The sequence below is a fragment of the Mustela nigripes genome, chromosome 1 (genome assembly GCF_022355385.1).
Source record: "Mustela nigripes isolate SB6536 chromosome 1, MUSNIG.SB6536, whole genome shotgun sequence".
Taxonomy (NCBI): domain Eukaryota; kingdom Metazoa; phylum Chordata; class Mammalia; order Carnivora; family Mustelidae; genus Mustela; species Mustela nigripes.
The window spans coordinates 233,895,615-233,922,834 of NC_081557.1; the positions used below are offsets into that span (position 1 = coordinate 233,895,615).

A 27,220-nucleotide genomic window follows, 5' to 3' on the forward strand; every position below is an offset into this window, starting at 1 on the left:
CGGGTCCTCTGCTTCCCGGGACCCTTGAGCCCGTTGCATGTGGTGCGTCCTAGGTTCATGTGATGAATTATTTAAAAATATAATTTTTGGTGGGGGGAGACTTCTATTATGTTTAATTAGTGAGTGTTTGAGTTTAATAAAGAGGGGAGGACTCCTTGTCCTAATCAGACCATTCCTTGACTTTGAAAAATGTGCTGCCTCTGCTAAGCAAAGCTGGCGTAGCCAGGATCAGGATTTGGGCAGGGCTCCCGTGAGGCCCGTTTGCCCGCCTGGGGCAGCAGCCTCTCTGGGGGAGCTTTGGTTGCTTAGAGTAACAACACCATGGGCACAGGTTGGTTTTATGAAAAGAGAAGGGAGAAAAACAGGAGTAGAAACCCTGCCTCATCCACAACACAGCTGGGAGCTCAGAGTAGATCTCATAATGACCAAAAAGCACATTAGTTTTTTCTCCCCCCAAATTCCCTAAACTGATCTTAACCTATATATGTGTCTGCCTTGGTCTGTTCCTGACTATCTAAACCTGTCCCATCCTTCACGCCTGAAGCATCTTTGAGTATTCATTCTTTCATTCCTCGGATGCATATATCATCCCGGTAGAAAAGAGCTCCCAAAGCATGTCCTCTCCCAGGACGACAGCCCGGTGGCCATGGGGGAGTAAGGGAGTGGCTCTTGCACTAGGGACGGTCACGGTGTGCCAGGTGATTAGAGGGGCAGGTGCCGAGGCCTGGTGGCACGTTGGAGAAACCTCAGTCCCAGGCTTCCGGCGAGGCGGCCTGGGGAATCCGTTGTAGCGAGCAGGAGACTGCACAGGTGAGCAGCGCCGGAATGCACGTGGCAGGTAGACCCCTTCAGAGAGGCTGGCATGTGATCCCGGGGGGTGAGGGCTGGGGGTGAGGGGTGGGAGTGAGGGTTAGGCCCTATGGACTGAAGCTTACCTTTCCCCAAATTCTCGTACCCTTGTAGTCCATTCTGTATGATGCCTCATGTTGTGGTTTATTCTTTTGTCTCCTCTACTGGCCTCTAAACTCTGCAAAAGCAAGGGTGCTGTGGTTGTCTGTACTGTGCATACAGATCACTTGGGCATCTTGTTAAAATACAGTTCTGCTCTAGTAAGTCCGGATGAAACCCCAAATCCTGCGTTTGCAACAGGCTTCCAGGTAATGCAGATGACCTGGGGACTGCACTTTGCATAGCAAGGTTCTCTCTGTTTTCTGTTATACCTACCATTAGAGTAGTTGCTTATAGTTTATGGAACAAATGCCATGATTTCAGAGTAGTCACTTTTATCTGGGAAGATGGTAGTGGAAATAGTGTCCCATGAAATAAAACCTAGAAAAATTAACCTTGAAATTGGGTATCTGGGGAGTAAGAGTGGAAGGGAGATTTTGCATTGCATACTCTTACACCTTTTTTAAAAAGTCGGCATTTTATATATTAACTATTCAGTTTATCAAATTTAAAAATGTTTTGGCCTTTTCTCTTTTTCAATGTATTTAGCTTTACCCTGGCTACCATTAGGATATTATAATACTAGAATCAGATTATTATTGAAAAATTAACTCAAATTGCCCTCCTGTCTTTTCTTTTTTTTAAATAGCTTAATTTTTAAGAGCAGTTTAAGGTTCACAGCAAAATTGAGCAGCAGGTACAGAGAGTTCTTGTACACCCTCTGTTCCCACACATGCGTAGATAGCCTTTCCCATTATCAATATCTCCAACCATTTGTTACAGTTGATGGACCTGCACTGACACATTATCTCGGAAATTCCCAAGTGTGTGCTACAGTTTGTTCCTGGTGGTGTGCATTTGGGCAAAGGTATAATAGCATGTATTTTTACTATCATACAGAATAGTTTCACTGCCCTAAAAATCCCCTGAACTCCGCCTGTTCCTCTTGTCCTCCTTCCCCACCCCCTGTCAGCCACTGTTCTTTATAGTTTTGCCTTTTCCAGAATGTCCTATAGCTGGAATCATGAAGTACATATCCTCTTCAGACTGGCTTCTTTCACTTAGTAATGTACATTTAAGTTTGTTCTGTATCTTTCCATGGCTTGATGGCTCATTATAGCTCTGAACAACATTCCGTTGTCTAGATGGAATCGCCTAGAAGGGCATCAGTTGCTTTCAAGGTTTGGCAGGTATGAATAAAGCTCTAAACGTTTTTGTGCAGCTTTTTTTGTGGGTGTAAGTTTCTAGCTCCCTTCAGTTAGGCTGGTGACATCAAAAAGAATGATTGCTGGATTATATGGTAAGAATATGTTTAGTTTTTTAAGAAGCTGTCAAAGTGTCTTCTAAACTGGGTGTACAATCTTTGCATTCCCATCAGCACTGCTTGAGAGTTCCTGTTGCTCCACATCCTCGTTAGTGTTTGGTGTTGTCAGTGTTTCAGGTTGTGGCTGTTTCAGTGGGTAAGTGATGGTATCTCATTGTTGCTTTAATTTCTGTTTCCCTGATGACATAATGTGGAGGCCCCCCCTTCCTTTTGATTTTTTTTAAGATTTTATTTATTTATTTGACAGGCAGAGATCACAAGTAGGCAGAGAAGCAGGCAGAGAGAGAGGAGGGAGCAGGCTTCCTGCTGAGCAGAGAGCCCAATGCGGGTCTCCCTCCCAGGACCCTGAGATCATGACCTGAGCCAAAGGCAGAGGCTTTAACCCACTGAGCCACCCAGGCGCCCCCTTCCTTTTGATTTTTAACTTTTAAGCAGTAGAAATAATAAATTTGTTCTTTTGAATTTTATTTCATAATATGTGGTGGTGGTATTTACTAAATATATAATAAAGTTATAGAAAAACAAAAATTTTAATGGTTATATTTGTGTATCTATAGTTAAATATCTTTGATTTTTCCATTTCTGTTACTTCTGATTTTGCTATTGGGAGCATGAAATAGCTGTTTAGATCATTTTGTTAGGTTTAAAGAAAAGACTTGATGGAAAGAATGTCCTTAATCTTTATGTACTTTGGTACAAAAATAATTTTGTAAATTATTTTTATATCTGTCATGTGTTCTAATGAGATTAGACTACTAGGCCTTGTTCATTTACTTTGGTTGAGCAGGGCTAAGTTAAACTTGGGCCTTTCTTATCTAAAAAATAACATATTCCCTAGTCATCTTTTTAAAGATCCTGTTTTAAAATTGAGTAATGTCAAAATCTGCATAGGAAGGAGATAGCGAAGATCATTGCGAGGGTAAAGTCTTTGGATGTGGTTGAGTTTGCAGTTTGTCCGCAGCTCGTGTGCAAGTGAGGTGTGGGCATGAGGACCCCGAGATGAGCGGGACAGGGGCCCAGCCTGTGTGCAGCTTGGGATTTAATTGGGAGAGGTACACCTACGGAGATGATTTCATGAAATCGTACAGATGTGTGCATGGGGAATCACTCAGCTGGGGATTTAGGGAGATTTTTTTGAGGATATGAGATGAGTTCAGTCCTTTAAAAAAAAGATTTATTTTAGAGGAATGTGGAATTTAGGAATTTAGAGGAATATTTATTTAGAGAGTGTGAATGTGCATGTGCATGAGTTGGGGGAGGGGCAGAGAGAGTGAGAGACTCATGCAGAGTAAAGCCAACTCCCCACTGAGCGCAGAACCCAACCCAGGGCTCAGGCCACAACCTGGAGATCACCTCTCAAGCCAAAACCAAGATGGGCTGCTTAGCTGACTGAGTTACCTGGGTGCCCCCTGAGCTAAGTCTTTAAGGAAAGGTGATTGAGTTGTATGTCCCTGATGTATGGTGAATGGAAAAGAATTGCTAGGGTATACTTGTAGTTTTCTAGCATGTTTTGGAATCATTCAGGGTTGCTTTCCAACTCGGTTGCCTTGTTTTTGAGACCAGTGATTTTTAAACCTTGGGGAAGGCAGTCACTTCAAACAAATGGCCCAGATATGGCGAGATTCAGAGTTGAGAGTGGCCCTTTTCTTTCAGCAGGGCGTGCCCTGCCCATGCCTCTCTGTAGTGGCGACTAGGGAAGTGGTCATTCTGCTGCAGCGAGAATGTCATTGCATTTTCTCTCTTCTCCATGAGGAAACCGAGTGCCAGAGCAGGGAAGCAACTTTATTCGAACAATATCACACAACTCATTGTGGCAGAACTTAAACCCAGAGTTTTGGACCCCTGGATTTTGCACACCTTGTTGATGTTGCCCTGCTGTTTGCACTTTCTTCTTTGAAGTATTTTTCTAAAATCAAAAGTGTGCCTGTCTATTAACATATTGTATTTCAGAATACCTTACTTAATCACTCGGCTGTTTACACATGTATTTTCAGCGTTGGTCCAGGTGCCTGTAGGGAAACAAAGAAAGGAAGCCTGAAGTCGAGCAGTCTGCTGGGGTGGGTAGAGGTCCTCCGACACGCGAGGGGTGTCATAAATGCTCAGCAGCCCCGGAGGCCTGCTCAGTGGTGTGAGTTCTGAGTAGGAAGAACCCAGGGCCCAAGTAGTTGAAGACAGTGGAAGTTGCCCAAGTCCAGTGTGGCAACACAGCTCCCCGTGCTGGGCTCCAGTGACCTGCTGATTCACTCTAGTTCCTGGAGGGCATCCTGTGGGACAGATGGGAGGTGTGTATAATGTGTCTCTTCTCCTCTAATAGGGGAGATTGAGTTTTTTCAGAGAAACATTATTTGCAAAGCAGATTTAACAGGAGAGAAAATGACATTAGTGTTAATGCAGCCACGGAAAGGAAGAGATGATTGTGTTTTTGAGCCCTTAATATGCGCCAGCCCGATGTATAGGGAGTAGTCAGTTCAGATCATGGGGGGGGGGGGTGTTCTTCCCTCCTCCTGTTTCTTTGGGGAAGTACTGTAAAGAAACTGAAGTTGAGAGCGCTTAGGTCATTTGTCTGAGCTATTAAGATTAAAGCTTGAATGGTCTGGCTGTAAATTCACATTTTATCTGTTGTACCTGTGCGGTCTCTGTCATAAAGGGATTACAACACATGCTCAAGATACGAAGCAAGGGTGGTCAGAACTTAAAATATTTTGTCCCACTAAGAATTTGAATTCTCCTTCTTCCTTAAGGGAGAGGCGTAAAATGTTAGGTCTGCCTAACTTGCTTTTGAAAATAGGTGTGTAAGAGTGAAATTACACCAGAAGTGGAACTCCTATTTTTAAAAAGCTTGAATTTCATGATGTTCTTGGTTAGGGAGGGAAGAGAACAGGAAGTAAGAAGAAAATCAAATCACTGGTAGGAAGATTGAAGATTGGTGAAGATTGGTGGGGAGACTAGGGGCAATTGAATGATGGACCAAAGAGGTCAGTTTTGAGATGACCATAGCCTGATTTTTTATTTTCTTAGTTTTGAGATGACCATAGCCTGATTTTTTATTTTCTTATTGACTGGAGTTGTGGGCCTTAGAGTATTATCTGAGATGTTTCTCAGAGCACCATAGAAGCATGTTTTAGCCTCTCTGGGAAATTCTCTTTGTGTTTAGAGACTATTTTGAATAGGCTCTCCAGAGACTTCTACCACAGTGGACATTTTTTCAAGCCTGGGATAATACACAGGACTGGAGACAAGAGGCTCGGGTTGGAGGCCCCAGCTCACCTCGAGTTTGCTGTTTAACCCCAGCTAGTTGCCATGGGAGTGAGGGTCGTTGCCCCGCTGCCATCAGAGAGTCGTGTTTGGGTGGCACATGAGATGGTGTAAGTGATGGGAGCCATGAAAGCACTTTTTAGGATAAGCTTGTCTAGGAAGTGGGGTGGGTGTAGCCATTCAATTTCCTGACCGAAGTTGTACCTCCCTGGGCCTCTGTCCTTGATCTGTAAAATCAGAACATTGTGTTGAATGATCGCTGTAATTGTTCTCGGTTTGGACTCTCTGTTACTGCAAGTGGGGCCAGTCATCAGAGATTGTCCACCACTGAAAAGGAAGAGAGAGCCGCTGGCCTGGGACACATCCCCTCCTGACATGTCCCCCATGGAGCTGTGACCACAGACAGGTCCCTTCTCTGCGTGGATGAATGTGTTCATCCACAGAATGGGGACGGGGGCTGTCCTCCAGGCTGTGGAGGATGTCCCCACAGAATGTACTCAGAACAGTGCCCGGCTCTGAGGAAGCCCTTAATAGGGCTGAAACCTTGCTGCCTCCTCACTCAAGGTACGGGTGGAGACGACATCTGCGCTTGCTTCGTTCTGGTCCCTCTTTTCAAAGATGAAATATTGAGCCCTCCAGAGGTGAGGTGGCTTTCCCAGAGTCAGAGCTAAGGTTAAGGTGTTCTGGTTCTTAGCCCAGAGTTCTTCATGTCACCTGGTTCTTGCTATGATATTTAGAATTTTTGTTGTTTTATCACATTCTGCATGAATTAAACATAAGCTCTGGTTCACTAGTATGGAACGAGCGAAATGCTTCATCAGGCCACAGGTAATTTTGATCAGATAAGGGGAAAATGGGGCAGAGAGAATTACATCGGCCTCTGCCACCAGCACCCCCCATGTGACCTTGCCCAAGGTCACAACTTCACCTTGTTTCCCCCTCCCTGAGATAGAGGTGGGGAATAGCTGCCTGCCCATTTCTGAAGTCCTTTCATCTCTCAAAATACTGTGAAGAATTTCTTCACGGCCAGGGCTCTAAGTCCGGGAAATAGTGTGCCAACCAAAGATGTAGATTCTCTAATTTTGGAAAACTTTAAAAATAGGAAGGAAGTTTATTTGTTTAGCTGAGTTCATAATTGTAGGCCTGCTGAAGGCAGAGAATTGGCCAAATGGTATTTGAGGAAGTTCTTTCTACAGGGTGGGCCAAGAGGAAATCAGTCATTAGGTGAAAATAAACTCTAAGGTCTGTGAGACAATATTTGCTTAGAGAGATTTACATAGGTCTATTGTGATGGCCACTGTTGTGTTAGGTTTTTTTTCCTAAATGTGTAGGTTTCTTAAGTTAAAATATTGGAGACTTAGTTGTGAAGTTTGACTTCAGACACAAACCAGAAGCCTGCTTATGAGCAATGACTTTGTGGCCCTTTGTGCACTGGTTATTGATTCATTGAGTGTGAAATATTGCTGATACTTTCACTATGGTCACAGCTCTTGTAGTTCCACAAATAGCCGTATTTCTGGCGTGTGGGTGAACTGAAGGGATTCTCTTCCATAATTTGGAAACATGTGGAGGTAATACATAGGAGTTTATAGAACACTGGATTTCAGTGAAGGCAGCTCTCTGAGTCTGTACCACCTACTGTTACTTAGCTGAATGAATATCAGACCAAAGTTTGATTTCGTCAGATCTATAGTGTCTAAACTAGCTGAGACTGTGATCTCCAGATGTCCCCCGCCTCCCCACCCAGGGAAAGAGTTCAGTGTGCTCGACCATCGGAGCATACACTTCTGTCTCACTGTTTTGCAGTTGCCACACCATCTAGCGTAATTTGTGGTACTCCAGACATCTCGACCAAGAAACCTGACATCTTCAAGTGCAGTGTTGTTCACAATACATTGAATGTACATCTTCTCCGGGCTGGGCGCTCGGGACACGGATGCGAAGAGGGGAAAGGTGCAGTTCGTGCTGGTGCAGTGAAGGCTTACGCTCGAAGCTGCTTGCACTGCCGGCCGGCGGTCAGCCGGGCTGAGGGAGGGGTCAGCCGGGGAGCAGCCTTTGGTACACGGAGGTCGTCACCTTCCACGTGCGGTGAATCCCACCTGGCCATCTCCTCATTGTGTTTCCTCAGCAGAGATAGTCAGGGCTGACTGTGCACTTTCAGCTTACATATCGTCCTTCTCAAAAGCATTGCTTTCGGTTTGGGAGCCAGTACTGTGGTTTGGATGTGGGGGTCCTGGAGGACCTCTCTGCACATTTTAGTGCGCTTTTCCGATCTAACAGTTGTTTTGCTCTGATCCTGATTGAATAAACAGAGGTAGTGGAGCCCACTTGGCTCTTCTGCATGGGGAAAGCACAGTTCGGCCCTGAAGCCTCTGCTGCAGACCCCTTGAAGGGCACCAGACTCCTCTTCATACTCACATGGTGCCTGTTGTTAAACTTGGAAGTGCAGATCCAATAAAGCTTGAAAGTCTGAGAGACTAGGAATCTGGACACTGGCTGGTGCTCTGTTGTTTTTGTTTTGGGGAGGTTTTTTTCTGTTCTGTTTTGTTGGTATGTGTTTGCTTTAATTTAACGGACTTAGGGGCTTTAGTCTAATAAGGAAAGTTCAAACCGAAGACTTTATTACCTCCTAGTTAAAACTAAAAGCAAATCATGAGCACCTGGGGGGGTCTAGAACAAGAGTCCTGAACAGGGAGGTCCAGTTCTGGGCGGCCTGACCAGGTGCCAGTGGTTCCAGCCCTCTGAGGCTCTGTTTTTTGATAAAATCAGTAGGTTGAGGGCACCTAGATGGCTCAGTCGGTGAAGCCTCTGCCTTCAGCTGAGATCATGATCCCGGGGTCCTGGGATCAAGTCCCACATCGGGCTCTCTGCTCATTGGTGAGTCTGTTCCTCCCCCTCCCTCCGCCCCACCCCCTTCCTGTGCGTACTCCTCTCACTCTCAGTCTCTCTCAAAGAAATAAATAAAATCTTAAAAAAAAAAAAATGACTGGGTTGAGTGAGTGGTTCTCATCCGGGGGATGAGAAAATACATTTGAATGGAAGAAGCTGCATAAGCCATGGCACAAAGTAGAATTCCAAACGAGCGGAAGCCCAAGATCGGTTGGTGGTGCATGAACCCCACCACCCCTGCCTGGTGAACTCCCAGGAGGAAATGATCACGGAACCCCCACCCCCGCCCCCGTGGGGCATTCTGAAGCCTTTACCTGGAGTTGTCAGTGCTTGGTAGAAATTAGAGAGAAGCCCTGGACGGTCTGCGAGTGGTAGGTTGACACCGTTGGGGCTGTCGGTGGAGAGTGGGCTGGGTGGGTATGTACCCTAGGCATGGCTGGGCAGGACAGAGCTTCGGTGGGTGGTCTTGCTGTGGTCTGGTGGGAGTGCACGCAGTCTGAGACCTGAGCTTGAGGTTTGGGGCTCCTAGTGATAGAACACACAGGCTGACAGCTGGTCGCAGGTAGAGGGAGGAGAGGGAAGAGGAAACACTTCCCAGGTTTTCAAACTAATTACCTGGAAGGCATTTGGGGAAGCAAGACAGAGGCCAGTTTTAGGGCAAAGAGATGAGCTTGATTGGGATGCTTTAAGGTCATGGTGCCTGAAGTTTGGGGATTCTACGAGGTGATTGGAAATTTGAGTTGAGTTGAGGAAACAGTTCAGAGCTAGAGATGTAGATAAATTATCTTTTATTTTTTAAAGGTTTTATTTATTGAGAGCAAATGCATGCGAGTGGGGTGGGGCAGAGGGAGAGTGAGACCCTCAGGCACATTCCCTGCTAAGCCCAGAGCGTGACCTGGGGCTCGGTCCCATGACCCAGGGAGCATGACCTGAGCTGAAATCAAGAGTCAGACACTCAATTGAATGAATCGCCCAGGCACCCCAAGGAATTATCTTCGTTGGTCTTGGAGCAGTGCGTGAGATCCTGGGAGAGAAAGAGAATAGAGAGAGAAGCAGAAGACCATAAAGGGTCGTCCCCGGGATGTCTGAGAAATGGAAGCATATTTGACTAAATAATATGAAAGGAACAAATTACATTCATAAGATTTCATGACCCCATGCATTCCTTTAGGACTTATCTTTATTCCTTTCCTCTTGTAAGTGAAGATGAAGTCTCACTTTTGAAAATGTCAGGATTCATGGGTTACCTGGGTGGCTCAGTGAGTTAAGCATCTGCCTTCTGCTTGGTTGTGGTCCCAGGGTCCTGGGATGGAGGCCCGTTTCAGGCTCCAGCCCCATATCAGGCTTCCTACTTGGTAGGGAGTCTGCTTCTCTCTCTCCCCACTTGTTCTCTCTCCCTTGCTCTCTCTCTCAAATAAATAAAAATAAAATCTTTAAAAAAAAAAAAAGAAGAAGAAAATGTCAGGATTCAGAGACTACAGTTTGCACTTGGTGGGTGGAATTCCTGTTCCTTGATTGTAGACTTAATCGGGAGAAGATCAGAGTTCAGTTTTACCAAGTCGCTGAAGCTTCTCAATGCACATTAGCCATTCCTAGGCACGGGAAAAGCAACCAAACTTGGAATACATTGCTTGCAGCAGCTCTTGGCTGGAACAAGTCTTTATCTACCGTCAGCCTTGGTTTTCGGTGTTGGTTCTCTAGGAATGTTCCTGATTGTAAAATATCTTGTCTCATAAAGATGAAGTCAGCCCCCCACCCCTGACACATGGTGGGGGTGCGGCTGAGCCAGAGAAGGAACTGTGCTGTGCTTTCAGACTCTTGCTTGGTGGGAATCACATAGCAAGCCCTTGAAGGTGGTGGAAGCAGGTTGCCCGTCTTTATTTTATTATTTTTTTAAGTTTTTGTTTTTAAGATTTTATTTATTTATTTGACAGAGACAGTGAGAGAGGAAACACAAGCAGGGGAAGTGGAAGAGGGAGAAGCAGGCTTCCTGCCGAGCAGGGCTCCATCCCAGGACCCTGTGATCATGACCTGAGCAGAAGGCAGGCAGCGCCTAAGGGCTGAGCCATCCAGGCGCCCCAGGTGCCTGTCTTAAACGAAGCCCCAAGCCTGGGAGTTGAAAGTCTAACTCTGAGCAGTGTGGATTTGCTCCCCCTCCAGTGCTCTTCTTGAGGGATGCTCAGCATTCGACCATCGCACATCGCTCTAATAGATGTTTTATTTGAAGCAGCAATCTTTCTCCCTTTGTGTCTTACCACTTTGCCTTCCCCTTTATGAGAGGGAGTGCTAATGCCTCTTCCTTGAGACAGATTTGCAGAGGCTTCCTGGCGTCCCCTTCCCACACGGAAAGCCCTGGTCTCCATTGATGGAATTGTAGGCACGTTGTGACTCCTCCTGCTGCTACTTTTGAAGTCTGCTGAAACCGAAAATGAAACTTCTGTGTGGCCCAGTCAGTGGCAAGGTTGATGAGGCTGTGACCCTCTACTTCCCTTTACTGTAAGGATGACGTTCCTCCTAATGCCATAGGCTTTTTGTTCCTTTTCACTCTTCAGGTTTCCAGGCCATTCTGCCGGCTTATCCTGAGCTAAATGGTCAACTAAAATCCTTAAATCTTTTTCGCATGAACTTTTGGCAAGCTGAGTCTGCCCCATGGGTACTTACTTACCCGGCTGAGGTTTCTAGGTTTTTGGTTTGTTTTTTGGTTTTGTAATTTACATATGTTTAAGACTTCACTTGTGTTCCTGATGTTGGGATTTTTTTTCTTGTTTTTCAAGTTTTCATTCTGTATTCTAATTTATTTTTATAGAATAGTGGAATTTTGGAACTGGAAGTGATTTTGAGAATGCAGCCCTTTCCCTTCAGTGTGACACGAGTACGCCTCCTTAGGGAGACAGGACATGGAGGTTTGGCTGCGTGCTAGGACAAGAACAAGATTTTCTTTCTTATGCACTAGGAACGTCCGGTGGGTCAGGGAGGAAGAGAAATGTTAGCTGAGGGCTGGGCACTGGTTATGAATACAGGCTTGAGCTACTTTATTCTTTGTGCAGTGTTATACTCTGATTTTTTTTTCTTGTGTATTTCTTTTATTGATTTCCTTCATCTCTGAAAGCAGGAAAAGTATTAGCCACTTACTCTGCTTTTGGGGTATTGTGCTAGGATACAGTCTCACATTTAGAACTTCTGAGAAGGCCAAGGAGCCACGAATAGTATTGTTGTTACAGTTAGTATCACGAGAGTTACAATATGCTAAGTGGAGAAGAGATGAGACTGGTTCTAACTCCTATCCTTTACTCGCCGAAGTTCTGAGCTGCTTGTTGATCAAGATTAAAGAAAAGGAATGGCTGCTTGGTGAGGAGAGCGTATTTCCAGGTAAAATGATATAAGAGAAAAGACCTTTTTCTACTGTCGGTCTGAGTGAGGTTCAGGATTCCTGAATGTGTGTGATCGGTTTTGTTCAAGAATGCAGTCCGTGTTCTAAAAACTAGTTGTTGTGTGTTGAAAAATGGTAAATAATTGACGTATTTATGACACCCTAGAACGTATTTGAGTCTGGCAATCATGCATTCGTAAGTTTAAATATCAGACATTTGCTTGGCAATTGCCATGGACCTCCCCGATGCTGGTGAGAGGGCGGTGAGGGGGCTGGGATTGGCCTGGAGCAGGTGGCCTGCCGCACAGAGGCAGAGACTGGGATCAGCCCACACCTGGCTTCGCGGACTCGACCACATACTGGTTTTGGTATGCGAGGCGGAGGACAGTTTTGGCTTTGAATAATTTGAATACGGTGCCCTGAAAAAGGCACCATAAGTGAATGTGAGGGATAGCCTGTGCTATAAATGACTTTGCGTTTAAAAAAATTAATACCGTTGTCAAGGGGATTCCATACTGTGACCACAAATGTCATCATTTGAATGATGTTCATTTTACTGCAGTTCCTAAGAAGTAGCAAGAATATTTGTCTGGCCAGTAAGGTTAATGGTTATTAAACTCAAGTTTGAACTGTCAGCTTCATAAAGTAGACCAGTTCTTACTGTTTTTTCTTTTTATAATTTTATTTTTGGATGCAATCTTTGTCATATTTTATTTTTTTTTAAATATTTTATTTATTTGACAGAGAGAGTGTAGGCAGAGAGGCAGGCAGAGAGAGAGGAGGAAGCAGGCTCTCTGCTGAGCAGGGAGCCCGATGCGGGGCTTGATCCCAGGACCCTGAGATCATGACCTGAGCCAAAGGCAGAGGCTTTAACCCACTGAGCCACTCAGGTGCCCCCCAATTCTTACTATTATCACAATTTTGATTTAAGATAAAATTTTTGTGGTAAGTAATTACCGAGGCATATAGAAGGAGTCTTTTGAATATTGCTTTTAGACTGTCATCTGAAGTTTTTACTTTCTATAGGTGTTGATGTTTGTCTTTCAGATTGTATTTCATGACTTACAGGCTTCTGTAGGTTACATAGTGAACGTTTGGGGCCACCTAGAAATATATGCCAATGCACTTATACTGTTGAAATAATTTGTCCTCATGTATTTACAATGATGATTTTTTTCCCCTCCACTCTCCATATAATTTTGTTCCTGGAAGGCCTCATCCAATAACAATATACCATAATCTCTAAAATTTCTTTCTTTCTTTTTTTTTTTAAAGATTTTATTTATTTATTTGACAGACAGAAATCACAAGTAGGCAGACAGGCAGGCAGAGAGAGAGGAGGAAGCAGGCTCCCCGCCGAGCAGAGAGCCCAATGCGGGACTCGATCCCAGAACCCCGAGATCATAACCCGAGCCGAAGGCAGAGGCTTAACCCAGGTACCACATCTCTAAAATTTCTTAAAGTTTTAAAAAATGTATTTTTAAAAAATGAAAAATAATCTTTAAGATTACAAAAGCGATACATGAAAATTAGAACAAAAGAGCCTATTGATAACAAAAGATAGCAAATCACCCCATTCCTGCCACCCGGAGACTACCACGGGCAGCCTCTCCAGATCTTTTCACATTGTATGTCTTTGCCTGAGAAGAAGTAGAAGAGAGAGCCTCTCTTGAACACACGCTGCATGTGTTTCAGTCTGTTGAAACTTGTAGCCAGAATGCCCAGGGGACTGGAGGGTCAGCCAGGGGGGACCCCAGCCGAGCCACGGCACACTCAGGCTTCTCCGTCCTCACCGTTTCCAGTGCTGGTTGGACAAGGAAGGGGCCTTAAAGAGAGCGAGAACTTGTGAATAAATACTAGATTGTGATCTGTGCTCAGGTTTCTGGAGGTTTTTGTTCCTGTGGGTGGATGGGTGGATGGATCTGCTAACATGCTGGCTCTCCCATCCGGTTGGTTTCATGGTCATGTTACCTTCTGGTTGTGGTTGATTTCCCCCCTTCTCTGCACATGAGTGCACCACCACTGCCCCAGGCAGAGGCCAGGAAGGAGGCCAGTGCCTCTCCCTCCCGGGTCCTTCATCACTCATCTTGTGGTCTGGGTGTGAAGACTGGGCAGACCCTGAGTGACTCCCTCAGCATTGTCCTCCCCTCCAGCCTTGTGGTCTGCTGGAAGGCACATGGGCCCAGACCCATCTGTCCCACGTGGGGGCCTGTAGGCAGCCTGGGCAGGCTGGGGGCCAGGCCTCTTCTCCCTGCTGCCTTCTCCCCAACAGTGGGTACCTCTGCTCTTTTCACCTGGTGAGCAAGGCTGCTGTTGGTCCTAGGGCTTCCCTTGCCTTGTTTCCCAACTAGTGTCCTGTCTCAGTCCCCAATCCTGGTAGTGCCACATTCAGGTACAGTCCTGGCGCCCTGTGCAGATCCCAATCCAGAAGGGTCTGCATTTCTCTAAAATGGAAACGTTTTTCTCAGAGGCTTGAGGGGGAAGAGTCAGGGAGATCATGTGTGTGAAGCACAGTGCCTCTCATAGTTAGTGCCTGTGAGTGGCGGTAGGTACTGAGATGCCGTGTGAACTTGAACTTGAGGCAAGTGAAGGTGTCCAAAGTTTGGCTTTTCCTCCTGACAGTGTACATATGATTATATGAAATAATGGGGTAGAGACCTGATTTCTCTACCTGATTTTAGGTAAGGTTAGAAAATAAAGCACTTTTATTGTTTCTTTCATTTCAATTTAGAGTTTACCTATAGCACTTTGGTGTACCTTCAACTAAATATGTTTAAATTGAGGATAATTAGTATTACAATATCCACTTTGAACATTAAGGTGGAGAAATATAAAATTGCCATTTATTTCCCTCTCACATTGAAGTAGTGTGTTAAGTCAGTGCCCTGACAAGGTCTGCGTGGTCCACACAATTAATTAGACACTATTCCACCTTTACCCAAAGTATGGTGTGGAAGACAGACTCCGTGTGTTGACCTGTGTGACAGCAGGGGCCAGGTTCCATGGGATCCTGGGGAATGGAACAGAGGAGACGTTTGAACTGGATCTGGAAGAATGGGCAGATGGTAGTGGAGAGTTGATGGAAGGACATTCTAGAATAAAGGCTACTCTGCCAGCCTGCGGTTGTCAAATGTGAGCTGTAACCCAAATAAGTTTCCTGAAATGAGGATTCAAAGGTATTTATTTTGTGTTTTTCCTCTTCTCCCATTGGCAAGGATAATATAAAGTTTATAGTAGAAAATAACTTTCCATCTGTTTATTAGACTAAATTGTCATATTCAAGGACTAGCTGGGCAGTAAATCACATCAGACTTAAACTGAGTCTTGGTAACACTTGGAAGGAGTTGTAATGTTTTTATATTGATGAAGAATTTGCATTATGTAGAAATTAATTCCATAACTCTAACTAATGGACACTTGAGTTTTAATCAGTTGGAATTCATTCTCCATTCTGATGGCATCATTCCATTTTAATTTCTCTTTGTAGATTTTGATGGCTATAGTTTCTGGTTATAAACCAGAAATGGGTTATAAACCCATTTTAGTTGGGTTTACGTTGAAATGAAAATGGGTTATAAACCCATTTTCAGTTGGGTTTATGTTTGCATTGGCATGGTGTGATGGCTTTGTTGCATTATTCATTGCACAATATGTACACTGTGTGGCCCCGAGAGAGATGCCTGGTGATCTTTGAGTTAGTTGTATGTACCTCGTTTCCCTTGCCCCCCCTGGGCTTCCTTCAGTCCGTGGGTCCTTAACAGGGGATCTGGGATGGAAGATGGGGTGGTCCATGAACTAGGAAAGAAAATTACATCTTTATTTTTATTAACTTCTAACTAAAATTTAACATTTCCTTCGATTGTGAATGCAGTCATCAAATCCAGTAGCATTGGATTTGATGCTCTGTCTCTCCCACTTTCTCTCTCTCTCTCAAATAAATAAAATCTCTAAAAAACGTTTCTTTGTTTATTTGAGAAAGAGAGTACACGTGGTGTGCACGTGCAAGTGGGTGGAGGGGTGGAGGGAGAGAATCCTCAAGCAGACTCCCTGTGGAGTGTGGAGCCTGATGTGGGGCTCTATGTTATGACTCTGAGATAATGACCTGCGCCAAAACCAAGAATCAGATACTTAACTGATTGAGCCCCCCCAGGGGCCCCTACAGGAGCTACACATTTCTAAAAAATACTGTGTTTGCTCATCATTACTTTGAACTACGGCATTCATTTGACTTGCCTCTAGATTTTGTCAAATCTGGTAATAAAACACGCCTACTATGTCATAATTATTCAGATAATTCCCTTTTAGTATAATTAAGTTCTTTTGTATTCCTTTGTGTTCTATATATTTAAAAACTTCACTCTGAGAAGAGTCCGTAGGTTTCACTGTGCTGTCACTCTGCCTGTCTGGGACACAAGTTTCGGAACCTTTGCCATTTGCTTGGGGAGGATTGGTAGGAATGTGGGATATGTAATGAAAAGCTGAGATGCTGGCTCTCACCCAAGACACCCGCTATTCCCATAGTCTTGCCTGCTGTTCCAGCCCACAGCGGCACCCAGCTCAGCACATCCTCACTCGCTCTGTTGGTCCTTGTAATACACATGTGCAGCAAGGAAGGAAGGGTTAGATTTTGTTCTCTTAGTCCTTACATAAAATGCACTAAATGATTCCCATCCTAAAAATGGTGAAAATAAAAATAGCTTGGGCGTTTAAAGGGGTCAACCTTCAGCTGTCTAGAAAAATCTTATAATCCAAAAGGATTTAGTCCCTCTATTTCTGGTTTACTATTTTTACAGCATTTGTTCTTCTGCAAATACTTGTGTTTTTTTGTTTTTATCTTTGTTTTTTAAGATTTTACTTTTTTATTTGACAGACAGAGACAGCGAGAGAGGAAGCACAGCTCGGCTTCCTGCTGAGCAGAGAGCCTGATGCAGGCTTCGATCCCAGGACCCTGGGATCATGACCTGAGCCGAAGGCAGAGGCTAATGACTGAGCCACCCAGGTGCCCCCAAATACTTGTTGTTTACATAAGCTCATACGTTGCATTGGAGATGTTACAGATTAATCATGGCTCTCTTCTAAGTTCTCCTTGAGATATTTGTCATCACTCAAAAACCTTGAAGTCACTGATTTTTTTTTCAAGATTTTATTTATTTGAGAGCGAATGTGCACATGCATGGGTTGGAGAAGTACCAGGAGAGGGAGAGGTAGAGAGACTCTCAAGCAGACTCCTTGCTGAGTGTAACAAGACCTGAGATCACAAGACCCTGAGATCATGACCTCAGCCAAAACCAAGAGTCAGATGCTCAACCAACTGAGCCACCCAGGTGCCCCACTATATTTTTATTTTGAGTCACACATAGAGCAAATTTATTGAGTACTTGTGGTGTGCCAGGCACGGTTGTAGGCCCTTGGGGCTATATCAGTGAACACATAGACAGTAATTCTCTCTCAGAGCAGACTTCGGGCGTTCAGGTATTTTATGCTCTGAGGTTTGTAGAGCTGTTCCTCAGGCTAGAAAACCTGCTTGCCACCTAATGACCTGTGTATTTCTTAGGTCGTCGTTTCCACACTGTTTCTGTGGGTCATTGTGCTACTTCAGGGCTGGCCGGAAGAGGGGAAGGCAATGCTCTGCCCTTTCAGCTCCATTTTGATCAGAGCATTCCTGCTGTTACATGTTTGGGATTGCTAGAAGGCTGGGGGTGGGTTGAGGTAGGGGAGAGCTCTGTTGCCTGCTGGATGTTTGGGAAGATGGTCAGATTCTCGATCTGACTGGCATTATCAGTTGCTGGCTGGTAAAGACTATATTTTTGTCTGTTCTGTACTGTAGAGGAGCTGGAATAATAGCTAGCCCATTGCCTTTAGGTATTGTAACTTCAGTTAAACAAATTTTTTAATGGCTTAATACAACCATTTATTATATATGTGGTCTTGTGGGTAAGGAATTTGGGAAGGGCTCCACTGGGCAGTTTGTCTGCCTGGCTTCCTGTGGGGCAGCAAGGTCTAGATGATTCCTTTCCAACGTGGTGTGTTTGCTCAGGTGTCTGGTGGTTCAGTGGTCCTGGGCTTCTCTTGCTGTGCACCTGGGGCCTGAGACCCCAGGGCTGCTTCACGTGCCTTGGGCTCCTCAGGTACTGTCACTTTCATAGGGAGTCGATCTTTTCTTACTCTGTAAGTTGATCTTTTCTTACTTTGTAACACGGAGGGAACAGCTAGCAGTTATTGGGAGTGAATATGTGCAAGGCTTGATACGAACAGCTTTCACGTTTTTTCCTCCAAGCCTCCAAGGTCGCTGGTAATATCCCATTTTGATAGAAGAGGAGACTGAGGTTCTAGGAAGTGGGTGACCTGCCCAGGCTTGCACGTGAAACTGCAGAAGCTGGAGCCTGTGTCTGCATTTCCAGCTACAGAACCACCCTAAGGATGTGTCTGTGTAGGAGGTTCCCGGCTGCGAAGGTGTAGGAGTTGGGGCTGACTTTCTCCTCCGAGATGTGACCTGCAGGACTGAGAGCTTATCTCTGTCTTCCTAGAGGTTATTCTGTTTCCATGTCTGCTCCTAGAAGCCCATTCCCCGGATTAGAAAGCTTCTCTCCCATCCAGGAGGCAACACTGGTTCATTCTCCCATTCCCTCCCATAACATGCACACAAACACCATATTACTCGAAAACAACAATTAGGGGTCCAGGCAGTTTTTTGTTTTGTTTTAAGATTTCATTTATTTTAGAGAGAGAGAGAGAGAGAGAGAGAGAGAGAGCGCGCGCGCACACATGAGAGGGGCAGAAGGAGGAGAGAAAGAATCTCAAGTAGACTCTATGTTGAGAGCGGGGCTCAATCCCAGGATCCTGAGATGACATCCTGAACCGAAACCAGGTCGAATGCTTAATTGACTGAACCATTCGGGTGCCCTGGGGTGCAGGCAGTTTATGCAAAGAATGGTATACTCATCGCCTGGCTGCTGAGACGGTGTGCTGGGCAGAGTTCATGACAGCTGCGCTAGGTTTTTTGGAAGTGGATCCCGAGTAGGTTTTTATTATTATTATTATTATTATTATTATTATTATTATTTGCATTCCTGGGTGTACCGTGTTTCAGTGACTGGAACTGATGCTGTGGTTATCAGGACAAAGATGGCTCTCTAGGGGGCAATAGGCCACTGCAGTGTGCTTGTGATGATAAAAGGTAGCTGTAGAGTGCTGATCACTGACACACGCTTTTTTTTTTTTTTGGTAGAGGAAATTAGCATTTAGCATAGGCAAAGAACCACATGCCAGGAAAACCGAACTGTTAACTGTGGCTTTTTTTGGGCTTAGGATAATATGAACAACTTTATAGGTTTCTGTATTTTTCTGTTACATGAATGGGTATTAAACTTCCTAGAAATAAAGAGGACTGAAGAAGGCATCCTGCTGCTGTGTTTATTAAGAACACTGTCTTAAGTGGTTTTGCATGGTCCTTGAGCTTGGCCCTTTCCCAGCAAGGTGAGAGGCGGAGGCAAGGGGTCCCTCCTCTCTGTCTCTTCTCCATAGGAACCCGCCTGCAACATCTTGACGTCTCTGCTCAACCCGGAGATGTCCGCCTGGTTGCCCCAGAGGCACTGTGGCTGGCGCTGACTGGGAGCCAGGACCCCTGGGGATTGGGGGCAGGGGTGCAGAGTACACAAATGGAAGAGGAGGGCATCGCAGAGGGGAAAAGCATAGCTTTATTTTCCTGTTAAAACAAGGGGGTGGGGAGGGGAAAAATTGGAGAGCAAAGCCTACATTTTCCAGTATTTGGCTTCAGTTCTGATAAACTGGTTCCATTCAATGTGTTTTAAGTACACGAAGTCCGATCGGAAGGTGCTGTCTGGGGCAGCTGACAGGGAGCCTCAGGGGTTGCACATTGTGTAGAGAAGCTTCTGATTTGGTTAGGAAGACTGGGCCTTGTGGTTTAGGGACAGGCATGTTTATGTGCTGCACGTGCGATGCTGTTCCCAGCCCAACGCTAAGCTGCTGAGGTTTTGAGTGCGAGTGCAGCCACCTGGGGGCTGGCTCCTTGCTGTGGCTCTGAACCCTGCCCTTGGCCAAGGGATGCTCTCCTTGATCTGTTTGGTTTCTTAGGGGGCAGTAAGCCTTGTACCTAAGTCCTACCCTTGAAGATGTGGTGGAAACTAGGAAATTCCTTTGCTGTCTTTTCCCTTGGGGTGGATTCTGCTCACAGGTCAGCAAAGGAGGACTGTGGAGCTCTGTGGCAAGGGCAGGACCATATGCTACCCCCTCGGCCCCAGTCACGGAGGACTGGCCCCACTCCAGCTGTACGAGTGGACCCTGGTGCAACGGGAAAAAAGTTAACTTTTGAGAGGAGCAGGAGCATCTTTGAGCGGCTCCTTTAGACCTGTGTGTAAGGCAGTGTGTGGATACTTTGTAGATTACCCACGTTTTGGGCGTCCTGTTTCTTAGTTCTTTTGTATATTCTATGTGATTATAGCCCTGGCATGGAAATAATGCTTAAGTCACTCAAACTTGAAATTTACTTTAACTCTTTCTGAACATTTTTTTGAGATGATCTAAAATTTTATATATTCCCCTTTTTAATAGGGAAAAAACAGAGTCATTTGGACTCCCTAAGGGTCTTTGGTGGCTGGTTTTAATTTTTTTCCAAAGATTTTATTTATTTATTTGACAGAGAGAGAGAGAGAGATCACAAGTAGGCAGAGAGGCAGGCAGAGAGAGAGAGAGGAGGAAACAGGCTCCCCGCTGAGCAGAGAGCCTGATGTGGGCCTTGATCCCAGGACCCTGAGATCATGACCTGAGCCAAAGGCAGAGGCTTAACCCACTGAGCCACCCAGGCAGAGTTTGGTAAATATTTAAATCTTTCTATTTGTTCTTTAAAAAAAATTTTTTTTTTAATTTTAAAAAGATTTTATTTATTTATTTGACAGAGATCACAAGTAGGCAGAGAGACAGGCAGAGAGAGAGAGGGAAGCAGGCTCCCCACTGAGCAAAGAGCGAGATGTGGGAGTTTGATTCCAGGAGGCTGAGATCATGAGCTGAGCTGAAGGCAGAGGCTTAACCCACTGAGGCACCCAGGCTCCCCATTCCTATTTGCTCTTGATAGTTTATTTGAAATGCACTCCATACTGAGATTTTGTGTTTCTCTATCTTTTTACCCTTCTTAGGACTTACACTCCTTTGTTGGGTCATTTGTCTACTTCTTGATCCCCTCTGTCTAGATTGTAGGTTACCCGAAGAACGGGATCTATGTGTGGCTCATCCTTGTATTCAAGAAGAGTTTGGCATAGAATTTGGCATAAAGTGTTTTATATAGTGAGAGTATGAACAGGACTCTTAGTTGCAAGTGACACACACCCAGTGTAAAATGGCACAATCAAAAATTTATTGGCACAAGAATCCCAGTTAACTTCAGGCATGGCTGGATCCAGGTCCTCAAACCTCAGAACCATCATTCTCACCCCCTTTCTTCCATTTTTTAACCTCCTGTCTTGGTTTCACCTCCTCTGGAACTATTTAGCATGGCTTTATTTGTGATAGCACCAGAAATTCCAGGCTTTTGTCCTCGGAATTCTCAGTCCAAAAGCAGGATTTCTCAACCTGGGCAATACTACATTTTGTAAGATAATTGAGGAAAGCTCTCCCATGCATTGTAGGATGTGCAGCAGCATCTTTGGCCTCTACCAATGAGGTGCTAGTTGCAACTCTTACCCTCTAGATGTGACAAACCAGAATATCTCCAGATATTGCCAGATGTCTCCTGGGGGAATGGTGGTGGGCAGAGTTGCCCCAGGTTGGAGAACCACTGGTCTAAAACCACAACAAGTTTCTTTTTTCTACCAATTCCTTAAAACGCATAGGTTCTGGTGTGGATTGGGTTATGTGACCACCCCTTTACTAATTCTTCAGTGGGATGGGGTAATAGAATATGCTGGTTTGTTTGGTTTGGGGTTGCCATCTGGGGCGAGGCCTATCTGTGCCATTGAACCATCAGAATGAGAGTGGGGTTAGTTGGTACTAATTATTAGGGGAGAGGGCACTGGATTCCAGGTAAGACCACAACAAGAAACTCCTGAACCAAAGCCAAAAAAAACACATGGACCCTCACAGGGCCTGGGAAGTCCTTCTGAATTGAGAATGAAGTCTTGGTGTGATGGAAAGAGGATGTGTCTTGGCATCAGGTCTGCTGCTGTCCTGACTCTTCAGCTAATTAGCTGGTAACTTTGGGCTAGTGTTTTACCCTTTTCTCAATCAGATTCTATCATGCTTGTGAAAATATTATTTTTTCATAAAATTTTCATTGATGTTCTACAAACAGAATTATATGTAAATCATGTATCCAGTGACTTCAAAGTTTGAATAACCTTGTATAGCCAGTGCCCAGATGAAGAAACAGGACAGTCCGGAAGCCCCACAGGCCCACTCCCATAGCCCTCCTGTCTTCTGTCGTCATAGTTTAGTCTTTTTTTTTTTTTTTTTTGAGGATTTTATTTATTTATTTGACAGAGCGAGGTCACAAGTAGACAGAGAGGCAGGCAGAGAGAGAGGAAGGGAAGCAGGCTCCCCGCTGAGCAGAGAGCCCGATGCGGGGCTCGATCCCAGGACCCTGAGATCATGACCTGAGCCGAAAGCAGAGGCTCAACCCACTGAGCCACCCAGGTGCCCCCATCATAGTTTAGTCTTGCCAGTTTTTGAAATTTGCCAAAAGTGGGATTCTACTGCGTGATTCTGTTCTACGCGTTGTTTCCGCTCGGCATGACGCTTACTTACCCGTGTCGTTGCACTTGGCATAGCTTGCTTATTCTCCTTCTCCATGTTTTTGATTGGGCACGGGCTCCCGCCCGAGGGGTTTAACCACTCAGCTGCTCTGGGATTCCCAAGGACTTTGATTTTGAGGCACAATTGAGAACGGGTGGAAAGACTTGTGTCTGTTGCCGATAGATGGTCCAGACCTCCTGTAAGTGTTTTATCGAAGGGTATTGATTGGACATGAAAAGACAACACAAGGGCACTTATGAGCTTGAAAACCAGTTTTAATCAGTTCAATGTATTCGACTCTGGGTGATTTTAGGTAGAAGCACAACTGTATTGGTGCCCAGTAGACGAGCTGATTTTGCTGTTTTAGTAACCAGTATACACTATATGACCAAATACTCCTTTATTAATAATCTCTCAGGGGCAAAATTTCAAAAGGGCATCATTTATAATAACCGATTGTGGTGTGTGTCCTGGAGAAGGAACCAGTGCTTTGTTTAATGTTTCTTCCTAGTACATTTACACGTTTATAGTTCCCTCTGCCTTGTAGGAAAGGCACCCAGTGTCCCTTCGCAAACATTACATACCATACCATAACACAAACGGGGGATTGCCAGGATCAGCTGCTAGTTCATTGTATTTGTGAGTGTTTCTTAATCTTTGAGAGATTATTTTGAGGTAGACTTTGATTAGAATTATACAGTAGCATTTCTTGTAGGGCATTTGCACCTGTGCGTATAATGAGCTGAGACTTCAGAGATGTGATGAATTTATTTGGAAACCAAATTTACCTTATATGGTATGAACAGCTTGTCAGATACCTGTGTGGTGATTTTGTCTTTTTTGTCTTGGTTAGTTTCTTCATCTCTGAGACCAGCATAGGGTGGATTTGGGCATTTGGGGTATTTCAGGGCTGCTAAAGCACACAGCTTATCTAGGACCTTAATAATCAAATAGGGTTTGGGTACAGTGGTGTGGAGGACAGGACAAGGATAGAGCTTTCCTTACCTTGGGACACGAGAAAGGACAGGTGATAGGAATATCAGAGATGCTGCCCATCAGAACTGCCTAGTGCTTCTGAACACTGTGGAAGCCAGGGCCCCACCCCCAAACAGGCTGCTACTTCCAAGCTGGGGGTGTGGGGGGGCAGTTTTTCTGCAGCCCCACTTGAGGTGAGAACCAGTGCATTCCCTGGAGAGGACTGGACGTGGAGGACCTAGGTTTTCAGGTCGAGCATTCAGTGATTTATTCCATGATCTCTGTCAGTATCTGTGCTAACTGATCAAAATGTTTTGACTTTTTACCTTTGTTTTAGGAAAGTTACAGAACAATTTCACGGTCTTCCAGCAGCTGCCTTCTCTCACTCTTCCTTGCTCACCTTCTCCCAACGGCTCTGTTAGCGCCCGCAGCTGTTCAGTCACTCAGGTTGGATTTTTGTCTCTTTGTTTCAGACCTTCGTAGGAATGTGTTGGTCGAGTCAAAAGGTTGTAGTGAACCTTTCAAATGGTTATTTTGGAGTAGGACACTGGGTTTTGTGTTTGCAGAGACTCGTTCCAGGGGGTTTGAAAGCTAAGAGTCTGTCCCATTGGCCATTTCAGAACTAGGGAAGCCGAACACTACTTGAGCAAGACCCAAAGGATAGAAGGATCCTGGTGAATGAGGGGGTGGCCTGGGTTAGGGGCCCGCGGTCATTAGCATTTCTTAGGTGCCAGATGCTGCCTTAGTCAGCTAATGAGCATGGCTCCTCTCTTTTTAGGAAGACCTAGGCCATGAGTCTGACCATTGGGCTAATTGAAAGCGTAAAGTCGAGGCATTAGCTCACCCTAGGACCTGCAGGCAGAGAAGAGAGCCCTGTGGTCAGGACCAGCCTTCTCTAGCATACAGTTGGTCACTTTGCTCCCGTGTTCTAGCATCGGCCTCGTTATCCTGGAAATCACATATTTACATATGTAGAGTGTCTCATTTTCTAGATTATGAGCCTCTCAGGTAAGAAGAATCCTGTCTTCCTCATCAGGTGAAGTGTGTTCGCCTCTCTGTTGAATCCAGTTTCACTCGGCAGCGCTCTTGGACAGCATGTGTGTTGTGTCTGGATGGTGTTTTAGTCTCGTTAAATAATTTCAGTCATGAGCACTTGTAAGAAGATGTTGCCTTAAGAGTTTTGTATAAAATTTAAGACATGTAATGTAGAGGCAATACTTGATTTAATTTCGTTTTTCTTTCCTTATGTTTACTTTGTTTCTGACCAACAGGTGCAAAAACCATTTCTCACCAACAAAAATGAAACACAAAATGAACACCAACAAAAATGAAACTCTTCCTTCTGGAAAATAATTATGCAGAATAATTTTCTCTTAGAAGTTCTTGTTTTAACTTTTTGCCATGAGGAACATTTCATCCAAGGGGCAGAATTACAGTGTGGTCTGCCATTTTTTTTTCAGTTTGAGCATGTTTTCCTGTTAAATAACAGGAAAAAAAATGCTAGAATTTTAAATACAAACCCGGGCTTCTTCAGATTCATTTAAAATTTCTTTGTTACCAGTTAGCAGCAAAACAAAAGTATAAATGTAAAGTAAAAATTATTTTTCATTCTAAATACCGTTTTAGAAGCTTTTTCCTCTGTCAGTCCTTGTGAGTAAAATTATACTTGTAGTGTATTCCTAATCCTTTAGAATCCCTAAATCCTTACCCCCCAAAAAGTTGACCCAAATGTTTAAATAAGGACTTTATTTACAGAAATGAATGTTTCTAGTTCTCTTACACGAAGTATCATTTTTCTGATGACTTATTAAAACAAAAGTTACTTAAGTCTCCTGCAGAAACAACATGCATATATACCGTGCTTTTTCAGTGTGTGAATTTGAAAGAAAGTTGTTTTGTGCAACTTTCTGTGAAACAGTGCAGATTTGCTTTAAAAAAGAGCTTTAGTATAAACTCAGGTTGAGAAAAGAGCAGTTTAATACATTTTATGTCAAAACAGGGCCTTTTAAAAAAATTGGTGATTCATTTTAATTAACATTTTTTTGTTGTGATTCCCAATGTAAAAGGAGATAAAATCTCAAACCCTTACTGAATTTATGCCAGTGTAATGCTTTTCAGGTTCTTGTTTTTGCTGTAGTTAGCTTTGATTTACTCTGTCTGCTTATCTATGATCAGAAATGACGTAGATATTATTGCTGTGACTACACTAAAAAAAAGATTTTTGTTGAAAGTACCCAGATCGTATCAGTGGAAATAAACTCCTTGGCCTCAGTGTATTTGCCCTAATAGGGTCAGTGTATTTGCAGTAAATATTCTAACTTGGAAGTTTCTGTTCTCAGAAACTGCAGTTTTACCTTGAGACACTTTTCGGTTAAGTTTGATTATTTTCAGGGTTAGTGTTGGCATCACCCCTTTCTTTATTTTTACATATCTCTATGAGCTGCCAACTCCAGCAGCTGCTGGTTCTCAGTGGCCTGTCTCCCTTGGCTGGCATTCTGACCTCATTCTTGACCGCTCCCCTTCCTCCTCCCACTCCTCCTCGTCCTGTCCTCCACCTTCCAGATTCCCCAGCTTCTTTATGTCTGAAACATTGGCGTGGCCCCTGCTCCCATCCTGGCCTCTGCCTTTCCTTTGCCTTTTCTGTTCCCAAGTGGCTTCCACCTCTTGTACGGGAGCTGCTGACATTGAGGTCTGCATCTCCTGTCTTGGACTCCAGGCCCAGCCGCCCGCTGGATGCCTTACTTTCAAGTCCTCCTGGTCTTACTCAACAGGTACAAAAGCCAAACTCCTCGTGTCATCTCCACAAACCTGCTTCTGTGTTCCATGACTCTGCGAGTCATGGGCTGGCCTCTATGCCCTCGACGCCCCCATCCAGATAGCCACCGAATCTTGTGCATTCTCTCTTCTGGAAGCTTTTATTTAGCCTTCCCTTGACTTTCGTCTTTGTCCAGGCTCCCCCAGGCCCCATCTCAGTTCTGTAAATGTTCTAAGCCTCCCTTGGGGCCCCACTACCCATCCGTGTAGGGCTGCCTTGTTTCCATCTCCTGCTCCTGGATCCCTACCTCCTGGCATCTAGTGCTACTTAGAGAAATGCTTGGCAATAAAAGGAAGTAAATGACTCCGTCCCCTCTTGTGACAGGTAACCCTGTAGGTGAGTCCAGGACAGAGCTAAAAGAATGGAGAAGTCAGGTTTCATCACAAGTGGGTATCATGCCTTCATTTCTCGAGAAACCATGCCCCAGGGCTCTTCTGGGAAAGGGAATGTAGTTCTCAATACGGTTACAAACTCACACACAGGTGGAGTCCATTTTTTACTGAAAAAGTTTACTGTTTTCCTTATGGTAATTTTAAAACATTAGATTTTTCATTGTTGACAGTTTATTGCTGAAATTATGTTTGGTGATTTGCTGTCAAATATGGTTACGTTTTTGTCAGGATCCTAGTGATTTCTTTTTAACCCCTGTTGTCTCCTTTGCACCCATGTTACGATTCCCCAGAGCAAGGAGAGGGGCAGGGACCACTGTCAGGGTTTTGACAAACGCTGGTCTCCTAAAGGTTGTGATTAGTGTGTAGGAAAGACGGGCCATTGGAAAAACTTCCACAGCCTCAGCCCTGACCAAGGTTGTAGTGTGCCCTTTAGCCTTTTGTGACCTTGGGAAGTGGGGAAATAATCAGATTCTCTACTGTGTGTCTTACTTCTGTGTCATTTGCTACTG

At 44.7% G+C, this 27,220-nt stretch overlaps 1 protein-coding gene across 6 annotated transcripts in view; it reads left to right on the plus strand.

Moving 5' to 3' along the window:
• Positions 1-27,220, plus strand: part of TBC1D1 (TBC1 domain family member 1) — a 228,621-nt gene that overhangs the window by 79,945 nt on the left and 121,456 nt on the right. Inside the window, exon 1 of one of the 6 annotated variants that reach the window (XM_059382325.1) lies at positions 8,300-8,404. The exons of the other annotated variants lie outside the window; for them this stretch is intronic. Within the exon in view, the coding sequence (XP_059238308.1) occupies positions 8,315-8,404 (90 nt within the window). The 5' untranslated portion in view covers positions 8,300-8,314. Of the gene's footprint in view, positions 1-8,299; positions 8,405-27,220 lie in introns of those variants that run through there. 6 annotated transcript variants of the gene reach the window in all.